We start from the raw sequence: 14,293 nt of genomic DNA, 5'->3' as shown, positions 1-14,293 counted from the left end.
GTCGAAAGAGTTTGAATCACTTTTCTAGTGGACATGTTACTATTTGACGATACTTGAGCTGATTTGAGCTGCCAGTTGCAAAAAAAAAAGCTCATTCGACATATGCATGAATAAGTATTCACTGGCAATGATTATCAAAGATCAAGCATGCATAAACAGCAAAATCAGTACCGCTGTTCAATAACTGGTGTAACACAGTTTCCCCTTTCTTTTAAAGTGATCATGATCAAACTTTGTAATATATACGTTTTTTTTGTTGTTGTTTTCTTACCTGGCACCAACATAGTTGATGTCATGAGGCTACTTTCCAGCTTTACTGATGAAGGAAGATCTCATTGCATACTTCCATGCAAGAACGGGCAACCAAGTACAATAACCGAATTTCACGAAGCTAGCTGGGTAAATTCCTTGTATGACGGAATCAAGCCTCTGGAGGGATTCGAACTAAAAATGGCGAGGGTCAAGTGGTTTGAAGTCAATGACCTTAACCAGTCGTCCGTTTGATATATAATTGCAAGTATAGGTAAACTTTAGCTACAAAGTAAGACAAACCAAGCAAGTATATTTCTATAAATGTATTTATCAACTGTACCAGACTTTGCAATTCAAAACATAGGATATAAAATCTCTTTAAGAAATGGTACAAAAACACTACATAATAAATTGTTAAATCATGTACAAAACAAACATAATCACTGGTACGTAATGTAAGTGAAAATGGTAACAACAATATATCAAATATATACATTACACTAAGAGCTACATGTAGGAACAAGTATTCTAATAGTCTCCCTTTTTCAATAATGTGCAGTTTTATGTACATCTAACAGTGCAATAGAGCTTAACAAAGCTCGTTCTTGAGCTTAATATTTTATGTGACTAAAAATTATCAAAATACATAGCTCAGTTTTATATTATCTTAACAAAATAAAGAACATTTTACACTATCTTTAATATCTCTAAAATTATTCATAAATCTATTATTAGACATAATTGTGTCTATTTTTTAGAACAAGTGGTCTATTTATAGAAACAAAATTTAATAAAAGATATCTATTTTTTGTATCATTTTTCTACTTCCAAGTAAAAATGTCAAAATTCTCTTATAAAAAAAGCAAATTTGATTCTAGTATCAATTTAAGTTCATTAAAATTTTATCCATTATTTATTTCTGTATGAAAGTAAAATTAACAAGTATAATTATATATTCTAGTGGTTTTTAACATAAAATAGTTGACTAGAATAGATTTGTCAGTTAGTGTTAATATAAACACATGGTTAAATCAGTCTATATGTTTAGTTACTATGTTATTAGTCACTTTCAATAATGTTGATAAACATGTATAATTATATATATATATATATTAACAAACACGGAAACAGAATATCAAAGTTAGGTAAAGAAAAAATGATCGACTTTGAGGCAAGCCGATATAACTCATGTGAGACATGATATATTTACAAATGTATGAAGAATGTTGCACTGTAGGGTATAGCACATTTGTCAAAATTGTCCCTATATATATAGTATATATTGTATATACATACACAAACCTAGAACCTAAGCTGGACACGAGAATACTGAACTAAAATCAGAGACTTTCACATACAAACAACAAAACTTGGATTTAAAACATAAAAAGAACTGGTAAGACAACTAATTATTAAGAAGTGGAATTTTATTGTAATATAATAAACATATCAAGTCTATCTGTTACAATATAAAATTTGGAATTCACAGAATTCCATTTGTCAGTTCAAAACTGGATCCCAACTAACCCAATACAGATTTTGCATATAAGAAAAAATCTAAATTCTTAAACCATATATTCAACTAACTTGCAAAGACGTAATTCTAGATATCGCCAAAAGAAATTTAAAAATTAAGTTTATAAACCTGTATTATACATGTATTAATTAATTCAGAAATAACTTTCTAAAGCTGTAAGAACTACCTAACTAGATGAAATAAGTATTGAATATTTCATTCAAAAAACATTCTATTCCTCAAACTGAATTGTAGCTGATAAATAGAAAGATTGTCCTTATATGAAGGCCCCAACCCTGTGTTTTATAAAACAATACATTTTACACGCTCTTTTTTAATATCTTTTCTGCACAAACACCCCTAAACCATTGGCTTATTATTCCACTCACAATATTAACACTTTTCAAACCATATTTATTATTACATAGTATTACAAAAACAAAACAGAAACAAAAAAATTATCAAAACAAACCAAAATATACAAATTCACCTCCCTAAACCTATATTCTAAACTACATAAATTACTTTCCTTGATCATAAAGGTACACAACTCTAGTATTTTAAGACTTTGACAAACACAGTAATTTCCCTTGTTCTAAATCCTTCCTGCTGCCTCGTTCAGAGATAGGAGATCAAATTCCATGGAATAATTGCAAGTTTAAATAACTTATACATGGCAATATATACAAACATGATAATGAAAGATGAAAAACTACCTACTCTTGCAATGTTACAATCTAATTGTATTACCAACAAAATACATCTACAAGATATGAACTTTACCAGTATCTTCAAATCATAGCAAAGAAACCAAATTAAATAAATGAACACAAAGATTCTGCACTAATTACCTGCATGGATTTGGGAAGATGAAGAATAACAAAATACAAATGTAGGAATAATAAAAGATGAAAAATTTACCTTATTTTCAAAATCAAATTTGCTTGGGAACGATAAAATCAGAATTGGATTCAACTTTTTTCGAAATTATTTATATTCAATAATTCAAAAAGGAATATTTTTTTATCTCAAGTATGATCATTGTAGGATATTATTTTAAGCGCATTTTGTAAGTAAAACAAATGAAATTGCAGTCAAAAATTCATGTTGATTTTTTTAACAAAGATGTATGCATGGAAAAATGAGTTTTATTGCTAATAGTTATACAGCATTATATCAATTTTAACCGACTAATCAGCACACAAACAACAGCCAAATATGTACATACATTTTATGATTATGAATTCAAATAGGGAAAATGTTGGCCATTTTATGCACAATTGTTCAAATTATTGCTCTATGTGTTATAATGCTCATTAAATAATACTCCTTAAAATGTTTACTGTATCATTTTAAGTGTGGTCATTTGCATAAATATTTATAAACAATTATTATGACACAGTTAATTTTCTCATTTCAATATTCTATTCTATAAAAGTGAAAACATAAAGCAAATTACGAAGCAGAAAAAAAATCAAAATCACCAGCACAAAAAAATATCAGTCTTCCTTCACTTCCCAAATACAATAGCACTCAATCTGGCAAATAAATAAACACATAATAAAACCAGAGTATTACGATGCACAAAAATCAAAATAAGACAATCACAAAAAAAAAAAAAAAAACAAAAAACTCTTAAAAGAAAAAAAATAAATTTTCAGAATGGCTAAAGTAATAAGGTCAATTTTATTTTACATCCTTTTTCCCAGGAGTAAATACCTTCACATACAAATTGTTAATTCACATAATGCTAGTCATATCAATAGGCAACTTTACATAACAGGTCAACTGGAAGATACACCAATGCAATGCTTAGACCTTGACCTTTCAGTGACCTTGACATTTGAATGACCTTGAATATAGGATAAACTTGACCTGTAAGTCCAAGCCCCCTCTTCCTGCAATTTTTTATATCAACAATATCACTATTCCGCAGTAAAAATGCTCTCAAATCTCTTAAAAATTGTTGAACAGTTACCTCTTGTATCGGACGGACATATCTACGACTCAATAAAAAATCTACATTAAACCTTCAGTGCTAGTTCAGCACATGTTTAAAAGACCTTGACATGTACATATTATATTATTGTTATATTCTATAAATATATACACTGTGACAATTTGCACAAAATGAAATATCGAAAACATATTGAGGATAAGAAACTAATACCAGTATGTACATATTACTATCTATACATAATTCTGTTGAATTATAATACGAAAAACAACTACATTTAATTTATAAGTCACAATTATATACACCAGTTTTTGCACTGACACAAACTCCACTAACAATGGCATTGCCATGCCATGTATTACTTATTTTTTTCTGAGGTAGTGCTATTTACAAATGTCACTCTTTTGAACAATAACCTCTAACAAAAGATAAAACAAAACAACAAAAAATATGACACGAAACCCCAACACAAAAATTAACAGCTTTTTCAAATAATCAAAACAGGTCCAAAACATGTCAGTTGATATTTAATGTCTAAATATATTAATTATTTTATGTTTATTTATGAAAATTACATTGCTCCTTACAAATTATAACTTCATAAGACTTATGCAAACATAGTCAAATCAATCTGTTGCAGAAGAAATTCCTAATTCTTTAAAACCTTCCCCACATAAAATGCAAGTCAATAAATATATCATTTTTTCACTTTCCTGTTTACATCTTTATTCTTACAGACAAAACTTGAACATATTGTCACAATCCAAAAATTTACGTAGTTTCAGAATTTTTTTTTTTACTTATGCATTTGGAATTTAACACTTTTTTCTTCAAAACGTCCACCCTTCGTACTCTGTTTCTTAAGTAACTCAAACTTCTAATTAGAGTAAATTTTCATGTACCTCATGTATTCAATCTTTTTTTTATATAATAAGCAAAGTCTAAGATATTAACATCTACCAGAATCTAAACATTATGGCCACAAGTTGACGGGTGTAACCTTTTAATTCATCCATTTACGGCAGTTCCAGGCTCCACAATTACACGGTATCTTGTTGGCGTCGTCTTCCACGTCAAATTGGTAGTCATATGACAGCTGTAAATACCAAAGCGTGTTACGTATGAATTATCACAGAATGTATACCCATTTAACATAAAACATCTAAAATTAACACACAATTATAATGATAACATATACTCACAACCATATTTATTGCAAAATTGTAATTATTTATACTTTCGTTACTGTTACTCTAGGTTGTTGAGAAAATCACCATGACAACAACATCATGTGACTATACCCTTCAAACCATTAGTATGACAATATCAGAATTATGTTCACTTGTACATCATTATACATGTATATCTTATTTGTATATAAGTCAAGCCATTCAATATTAGATTGCATAGCAACCAAATTATTATCACTATGGCAACAAAGCTCTCATCAATGTTGCCATGTAAACATATATTGATGCCACATCAGTCTCAGTCGCCATGGCGATGTGCCAAGCCACCATCACTATGGTAATGAGGTCACTTAGTTCATCCATTTACGACAATTTGGAGCACTGCAGTTACATGGTATTTGTGCTGATCATCTTCAAAATCAAACTGATAGTCATACGTAAGCTGTAACAAGAATGAAAAAAACACAAAGCTGCAGTAAAGTTAGTCTGAACTTCTCAATGAAAATACCCATCACCAATTGCATGTCTTCTTTTGTTACAAACAGGTAGAACATTAACCTAAACCACACTTCCCCCCTCCCCCACCACACCCCACTACTTTAAAACTGTTCTACTTTTTCTTCATAGAACAGATTTAATTTTAATTTTCGCATCCTGAACAGTAAGCAGCTAAAAGTATTTATTCTCTACAAAACATGAAGAACCCAAATGAATCAAATATTGACTCTTGAAGTTTCTAATCCAATTTCTCTATGAAATAATAGAATGTGCAGTTATGCAGAAAATTAGACATTCAAATAATTCATGAATTAGAAATGAAAATAAGCACAAAGTTAACACATTTAAGCAGAACAATACATGCAATTAGAATTATAATGGATAACATTTAAACAATTTATATTCAAGATAAATTAGAATTGCTTCTACTTGCACAACTTTTTCAATATTTCAACTGCCATGTTCACATAAAAGACATTCTATTGAAGCTTGTAAACATACATGTAGTTAATACACCAAGCACACAGATTCACAAAAGCTATATGTTTAAGTTAAACGTTCAGCTGATTAAAGAAATTAAAACAATGCAAGTAAATCAAGTATCACTTTAATCTTATGATAAGTTATACTCATGTTAACATGCAAAGAAACTCCGAGGGAAAGTTCTGCAAGTCTGTTGCAATATATAAGCAAACATGCAACATCCATGTCCCTGTGAAAATCACATTACTCAACTGATTTGATATATTTTTTCATTTCATATAAGACAAAAAGAAAAACAAATTCCAAAAGTCTTGGTTCAAAGCAGAAGAAATCTCTGCTTCTTTAACCATCAGAAACAAAATGAAAACTTAGAACACATCTAACTAGTACAAGTGTGTTTAAAAACACAGAGACACTATGAATGTCATATGGTGACCCTCGAGTCCAATGTGGAACAAGACAATATTTCATTGCTCATGCAAGCACCTGAGTAGAACCACAATCTTGAATAAGTTGGCTAAAATACAACTTCCTCACATGAAAGAATTCTATTTCCAAGAGTTTCCAGTTTACAGATGTCACAGTGATGTGACCTAAAATCAGTGATCCTTTACTGTCACCCATGGGACACCCTAGCCCTGTCTAACAAACATATTTTATATTCCATATTCTACTCACCTCCTCTCCTTTTGAGATCCTCCTGTTTGTGATGATGATAATTTTGCCTTCTTTATCTATCTCAACAACCTCGGCAACACAATTAGGGTCACAGGAGTGATTTATGTAACGTGCTGGCCCACCGGCCATTGTAGCGTCACAAACGGTGTCATTGTCTATCCTGAACATGTAAACTCCACGATTCTACAATATATGTTAATATACATTGTTATATTGTACCATAACAACATTTTTAAACATTATGTTTAAACATTATGCTTATATTATCCTTCTGTATGAAACCAAAATTATACTTTGCTTTTCTCATAATTGCTTTGTCTTTGTTTCTTTTTAAATCTACTCTTATATTTGCAATTAAAGCATTCACATATATTATACATCATCCATGTTTAACAAGCCCATACATCGTACCTTTAAACTGTAAGGAATCTATAAATAAGTAAATCTATTATATAAATACAGCAACTGTTTTATTTTTAATGAATAAAAAATGTTCAAAGAATAAAGCTTTGCTAATCTCACTATCAAAAATATATAAATATCTAAAAAAAAACAAAAACTTGTTATGTTTGGCAGATCATGAGATGTAAAGAGCCACAGAGTGACATATAGGGAGAAAATGGTCCTTATTTTAGACTTTTTCACTCTAGGAACTACCATGTTAATTGATCTTGTAATGCTGAACATAATTATACCGGTTTTATTGCTTGCAGTGACAGTAAATAATTTGATCATTTTACCTGAGATTCATAAGTCTTCTCCCTCCTGTTGGCAACTTCATTCCTAATCAGGTCTCCTATATACTCTATTACCATTGTGTGCATATCCAGGTCTTTAGCTGCATAAAGTCCTAGACCCTACAATCACAAAACCAAATACATTATAAGTTTATCTTTTCTTAGTTAATGCATAGACCCCTGACTTGTCTAATTCAAATAATCAGATTAGTGGTTAAAATAAGAATTTCACAAGATTTTATTAACAAAAGAGCACATGTCAATGTTTGTGGTTAAATCTATTGTAACTAAACAGGGGTCTACATTTGACTGTAGCAACTTGGTTTCTTAGTGTGAGTTGTTAAAATAGCCGGAATTTGTTATGAGTCGAACAAAGAAAAGGCAGAATCTAATGCAATGTGAGTGCTAGCTAATGCTCTCCCTATTGAGCTAAGCAGACAAGACAACAAAATGAAGACAGCATTTTAAAAACTAAAATTCAAATTATTAAATAATTTTCCCCAGTCATAAATAATAAACAAAATACAAAGATAGTTTAAGTGTACCATACTTAAAAAGGAAACATTTGTAACAATTCTTCAAATGGTAACAAATGATGTCTTGATAATATGTGTTACAAACTTTTATGACAAATTTTACAGCAAGATATTAAGACAAATCTAAAGTAAAATTTACCTTAACCATGTTAAATATCTTAAATGGACTTGTCTATCTTTCAGCCTGAATAACTATTCATTATGTTAGGAAATATTTCAAATATGTAGTGACAGTGGAGACCATGATCAGACTGCATGGATGTGCCAGCTAATCTTGGCGTGCACTGATCCAATGGTAGAAGATTCAAGGGCCTGGTGAACTCTTACCTGAATTCTTGATCTTCCAAGGTAGACAAGATTCTTCCATTCTGTCTTCAGTCTACGGTATTGTTGAGATTTGGAATGCACGAAATGTTTCATGTATGGGGAGTTTACGTCTCCTGTAAGGCTTGTTACAGTAGATGGCAGGGAATGGGTGTGGCTTGACTGTAGAGTATGTGGTCTAAAAATAGATCAAAATAACTTATAACATAGAGGATATTTCTAACATTAGCATGCTTTAATGTTTGTAGGTAACACAAACGATGTCACATCTAAGTGTTATTATACAAGTGTAATATTGTTTTCATTATATGGCTTTAAACACCCCAGGGCTGTAGTTTATGTGATCATAAAAGGTGTACTAAATTACATAGATCAAAAAAGTGATTTTATCTCATAACTTTAAATAGAGGGATGTTTCTCGGACAGTTTTAAATATACTACAAATTGATTTAAGTCTTACTTTTTAAAGTGTGTTCGGAGTTTTGGCTCGGATCTTGCACAGCCAGATGGATTAATGGTAAGAGGTAGGTCAATCAACTGGCGACGACCAAACTTGAACACATATTCCCTCAACAGATCTGTGCCTGGAAGCTGTAATATACAACAAATTTTGTATTAAAAAATATGTTTATTTAACCTGATTCTCAATGTAACAAGGTTTCAAAATAATTTATTATGAGCCGGAAAAATATCTTGTTCAAAACACTGCTTCATTATTGTTCAAGTGAAATGACTACTTATGTTGTCTTACCTTTTTTACAGTATAATACAAAAATTTATGTTATAAAAAACAACAAAAATATCATGTTAACTGATAATTCCATCATCAATAGACCTACATGTATAAAGAGCAATTAAGTCTTTTGAAACAAATAAAATCTTTTTTTATACCTTATAGAACTGCTTTTTACTACTTCTAATAATATAAACACTTAAAATGTCTCCATAGGAAATGAATGTCCCTACATTTCACTGTTTTGTCAGTCAACAGGACAGTGTGGCAGATGGACAAAGACAAATCTATATTCATGTAGTGGGGGGCATTAAAGGTATTGTAAAGTTCATAATATTACTGTCACATTGAGTGATATATATTGTAAACTCACAGATTCCACCAATCTGACAATATTTGGGTCAGTCAATCCATACAGCTCCTCTCCTGTTGTAAATGTGGGGAACACTTTCACAAGATCTGAATCCCGTCTCAGCTTCTCCAGGGGCTCCAATATGTTACGCCAAACACCAGCACAGGACGGATTCTTCAAGACAATATCTTCATGACCATCCTCTACGACCTTGACGCTGAACTCTGGTTGACCTTCGTTGTCTTGGATACTACAGATATACCTGCTACGTTTATACAGTTGACGCATACTCCAGTAATATCTAGAGGCCTTGTACCCAACCTGAAATAATAAATGTCAAAATAACAAGCAGTCTACATATGTTTTAAGGAAATCCATCTTGTAATGTAGTTAGAGTAGCAGCAAGAATTCAAAAAGTTTGGGGGGAAAAAATCAACTTACAGGATAAATATGATCCCTGGAATTGTACTTGCCGCTGGCCATCTGGTGAGGTAGCAATTGACCGATAGAGTGTAAAACCATAGAGCCAAGACGTAATGTATGCTGGCCATCTTCCTGCAGCAACATGCTGTAAATATACATAGATCACAATCATACATTAAATTTAATTGGAAGAAATAAAACTTCATAACTCTACACAACTATTAACCTTTTCAGCTGTTAAAATCTTGATCTAATATAAAATCTTGATAAGTCAAGGTCTTATGACAGAAACAGTGACAATTATTTATCATTCAATGGAGAAAATTTAGTTAGGAACACTGCAAATAAATATTGTGAACATATTTTCAGTCTAAATCATATTTATCAAATGCATTAATATCCCCTATTTATTATTTTCTAAATGACATATATCAGTAAGGCACGCTTTTTTTTAGTGCAATATTATTAGGGCTGCAACGATACACCAAATGTTCGATTCGATTCGATTTTAGACACTCCGATTCGATTTTTTTCGATTCGATACATTTAGAACTGATTAATATTTTATCTTTGGTATATAATTCTGCTTGTCTGCTCAAAAAGTGAGTGGCCTTCAACCTATAGTGCTTTGCTTTTCTGTTGTAATATAACTATTATATAAACTTATTTGACTTAATTATTCTGTTTATGAGAATAAAAAGCTCTTGTCTATTTAGAAATAATTTTAATCAGGCATATAATCATTCATCTCAGTTACATGACTATCACAGATACCTTCTGCTGACTAGGAATTTAACAAAGTATGTAAATTGTAAAGTTAATAATAATGAACAAAGTTTCACAAGGTTGTCAGAACTGATATTCAGATATTCTGTTTATAATTCCCATAAAATGTAAAATGAATAATCAATCCTAATGTCAGTGTTGTCACACAATACTTCTTAGTCTAGTAAACAATACAGAAATAATGAAATTCATGAACTTTTCACATTTTTTCACACTTGACTAAAGAAATAATAATCAATCCCAATGTCAAATATGCCTACTTACTGTAGTACTAATCAAACTTATTTCGGGAAGGCCAGGACACTGATAAAGCTGACCAAACAAGTCCACATCGTGTTTTCGTTTCATATGTTGCATTAAATTAGACGTACTGTCGGACTTTGGATATATGACATGTCCGTAAAGCATATTTTGCAAGTTTTATCCGTGTCCTGGCCTTCCCGAAACCCAAAAGTGTTCCCAAACCTTTGATTTTAATTTTTTAGGAGAATTTTTTAATTTTATATTATCAACATTGATGTTGGTACCCATTTTGACGAAAATAAAACATTACGCACCCACTGATTGGATGACCGAGTTTTAACTGGCCAATCGTATGTAACGTGATAAAGCGCGAAGGGAAAGACTAAAACTCTCACTTTTTTCCATGTTTATTTTTTGGGTGGGGAATCGAATCGAAAATGTTACAGTTGGTATCGGGAATCGAATCGGCGCTCATAAAACCGGTTTTCGATGCATCGAAAGGTATCGTTGCACCTCTAAATATTATACAGTCGACTCTCGTTATCTCGAAGTCTTCGGGACCGTCAAAAAAATATCGAGATAACGAAATGTCGAGATAAACGTATTTGGGTGTGAACATGTCAAAAACTAATTTTTTACAGAAGACATGCGCATACCTTATAAGTCAAATAAGTACGATGTTTCATAATCTTGTGTCAATCCTTATAATAAAAAATAACAATTTGTTACATAATTTAACGGATGTTTACCAGCGGAAATACAGCATTTAGGTGCTATGTGATTAACACATAGTGAGGTTTACTCAGTTATACACCACTAAAACAAAAACGTTGTTTTCTAACTTTATTTATTTATTTATTTACTTTAACATTGCATAATAACACATATAAATTACATGAACACATTTCATAGCAATCATTTTGTGAGAGTAATAGCGTATTTATAAAAGCACACAATTTATGAATAGTTAGCACGTTTATTTAATTTACCGATTATTCGATAACAAGTTTACAAACTGATATCACTTGCAGTAAAGTTTATTCTAATGATAGCACACAGTATTAAACACATTTTAATCACTTTTCAAAATACAGTGTTCGTATGTTTTATACATAACGGAAAATTCACTCATTTTCGACATAAGTCAATCAACACGCTAATTAGATAAACAATACTTTCAAAACACCTTGACTTGTTACAAACATATCATCATTAATTATTATGACACGCGCTTTGAGCGATAACCGTCCGCTTTGTGTTTTTCACACCTCTGCGGGAGGGCGCAGACAAACAATTATTTGTCGAGATAAACAAAGGATTATAGTGTGAAAATAACTATTGGGATTGAAATATCACATCGAGATACTGAAAAAATCGAAATAAAAATATCGAGATAAAGAAATATATTCAATATAGATAAAGAAGGGGAAAAAACGGGACTTTCAGAATTTGATCGAGATAACGAAATATCGAGAAAAGCGATGTCGAGATAACGATAGTTGACTGTACTAAACATTATTGGTTGTGCAAGTCCTTGTTCTGAACAAGTTATAATAACAAAATAAAACACATAAATACCAGTAAAATTACCAGCAAGATAAATACAGTATAATGAATAGAGAAGAATATTAAAATCTTACTTGGCAACTTGCTCATCTTCCTCTCTGTTGATGTAAACTCTACGATGTACAATCAAAGATTTGAGTACCTGCTCAAGTTGAACACCTTTTGGGGTGTGTGGTGGACACAGAATTGTCTGAAAAAGTTTGGAGTTTTTATAATAAATTATAGTGGTACAGCACATAAACTAATACAAATAACACATTCAATATAATTTCACATAAAAATATTTCAACTCTACATAATTTATGTCTTCATTTAAGTACTTGGCAATTTTCTATTAACCAGAAATACATCCATAGGATACAAATGTCCCCACATTCCACTGCATTGTCAGTTTCCCGACAGACAGCAGTCTTTTCATGAACAGTGTGACAGCAAACAGCTTGACAAACTGGTTTCGAAAATTTTTATTTTTTTATTTAATTATATAAGTGGGATCATAGAAATGATTTTTTTAAAGCAACATTTTATGCTTTTCTACTTTATTCTATCTTTCCTTCCTTTTATAAATCTTATATTCTCATATTTACAAACAATACACAAAGTGATAAAAAAATCCCAAACTTTTAGGACTTGTTGACCTGGATTATTTTTTTTATTTGAAATCAAGTCAATTACCTTGTCTTCAAAGAAGATGCAGCCCACCAGCTGAGCACATGCTACGTGATAGATATTGTTACATCTTTGCTTAAAGCAACCGAGGGAAGCTCCAGTTTTGATACAAACAACACATTTCTGTTTGGAGCTACGTTTATATGCCTGTTGTACATTCATTAGTGCACCATTCAGTGTCTCATACACCTCCTGAGACCACAGGGCACAGTTTAGATGAGCCCATTTGTCTATATCCATGTTCAGAAGCCTGAAATAAAATTACAGTTGTACTATTAGTATCAACATACCATGTTCTGTCACAAACATGACAAAATCTGACTTATTTCTAATCTTTCATATAAAGTTAAGGAGTCACTAACACCAAGCACAGTATTTCTTATTTTTATATTTCTTATAAAGATCAGGTATCATAAAAAATGTTCTCTCATCTTATTCTTTCTAAAAGTCATGTTAATACATGTTGCATCATGTCAAGTCCTGTAACATCATGTAAAGTACTGCCATATCATGCCAAGTCCTGCCACATCATGTCAAGTCCTGTAACCTGTCAAGTCCTGCTACACCAAGTCAAGTTCTGTAATATAATGTCAAGTCCTGCCATATCATATTAAGTCCTTCCATTGTAACATTATGTTCAGTTCTGTAACATCATGCCAAGGCCTTTAAGATCATGGCAAGTCCTGTAACATCATGTCAAGTCATCTAACATTATGTCAACCCTGTCACATCATGTCAAGTCCTGTAACATCATGTCAAGTCCTGTAACATCATGTCAAGTCCTTTAACATCATGTCAAGTCCTGCTTATTAAGTAAAGTCCTGCAACATCATGTTAAGTCTTGTAACATAATGTCAAGTCCTGCTTATCAAGTTATGTCCTGTAACATTATGCCAAGTCCTATAACATCATGTTCAGTCTTGCAACAACATGTCCAATCCTGTTATGTCCAGCCACATCATGTTAAGTCTTGTTACATCATATTTAGTCTTGGAACTTCATGTCAAGCCATACTTAACTTGCTTCTGACCACCAAATCACAGACTTGAATTACATATGTGAATGCAAGTCTAATAACATAAATTAGTGACTATAATACCCACCTTCCAGAACCATTAGAGTCACCATCACTGTATTCCTGACAGAATTCACATATTCTCTTGTCCTTTATCTTCTCTTTATCATGTCTTATAGCCACAGAGAAACTATGCCATAACTGAAATATATATTTCATATACATCAATTTATATGTTTTAACTTAAGTTAATAAAATATCAATTTGCCGTACTCTTTAATTTCATACAGAGTGTATATATATATCAGAATTATCAATTTAATATACAACATTTT

The 14,293-nt window shown here is 31.3% G+C and overlaps 1 protein-coding gene across 1 annotated transcript; it reads right to left on the bottom strand.

The window, feature by feature from the left end:
- Window positions 1–560: 560 nt before the first annotated feature.
- Window positions 561–14,159, bottom strand: LOC132724946 (histone-lysine N-methyltransferase 2D-like; the record flags this gene model as incomplete). Its single annotated transcript, XM_060709930.1, is given in 10 exon segments — window positions 561–4,821; window positions 6,575–6,757; window positions 7,315–7,431; window positions 8,175–8,349; window positions 8,632–8,762; window positions 9,278–9,577; window positions 9,698–9,824; window positions 12,349–12,464; window positions 12,950–13,193; window positions 14,047–14,159. Coding segments are annotated over 10 exon segments (1,599 nt in total), but the record flags the coding sequence as incomplete, so codon positions are not given.
- Window positions 14,160–14,293: the final 134 nt, after the last annotated feature.

The sequence above is a fragment of the Ruditapes philippinarum genome, unplaced genomic scaffold (assembly GCF_026571515.1).
Source record: "Ruditapes philippinarum isolate M1 unplaced genomic scaffold, ASM2657151v2 ctg117_1_1_1_1, whole genome shotgun sequence".
In the NCBI taxonomy this organism is placed as follows: Eukaryota; Metazoa; Mollusca; class Bivalvia; order Venerida; family Veneridae; genus Ruditapes; species Ruditapes philippinarum.
Note: the sequence above shows the minus strand (reverse complement) of the source record. Positions and strands in the feature narration are given on the sequence as shown.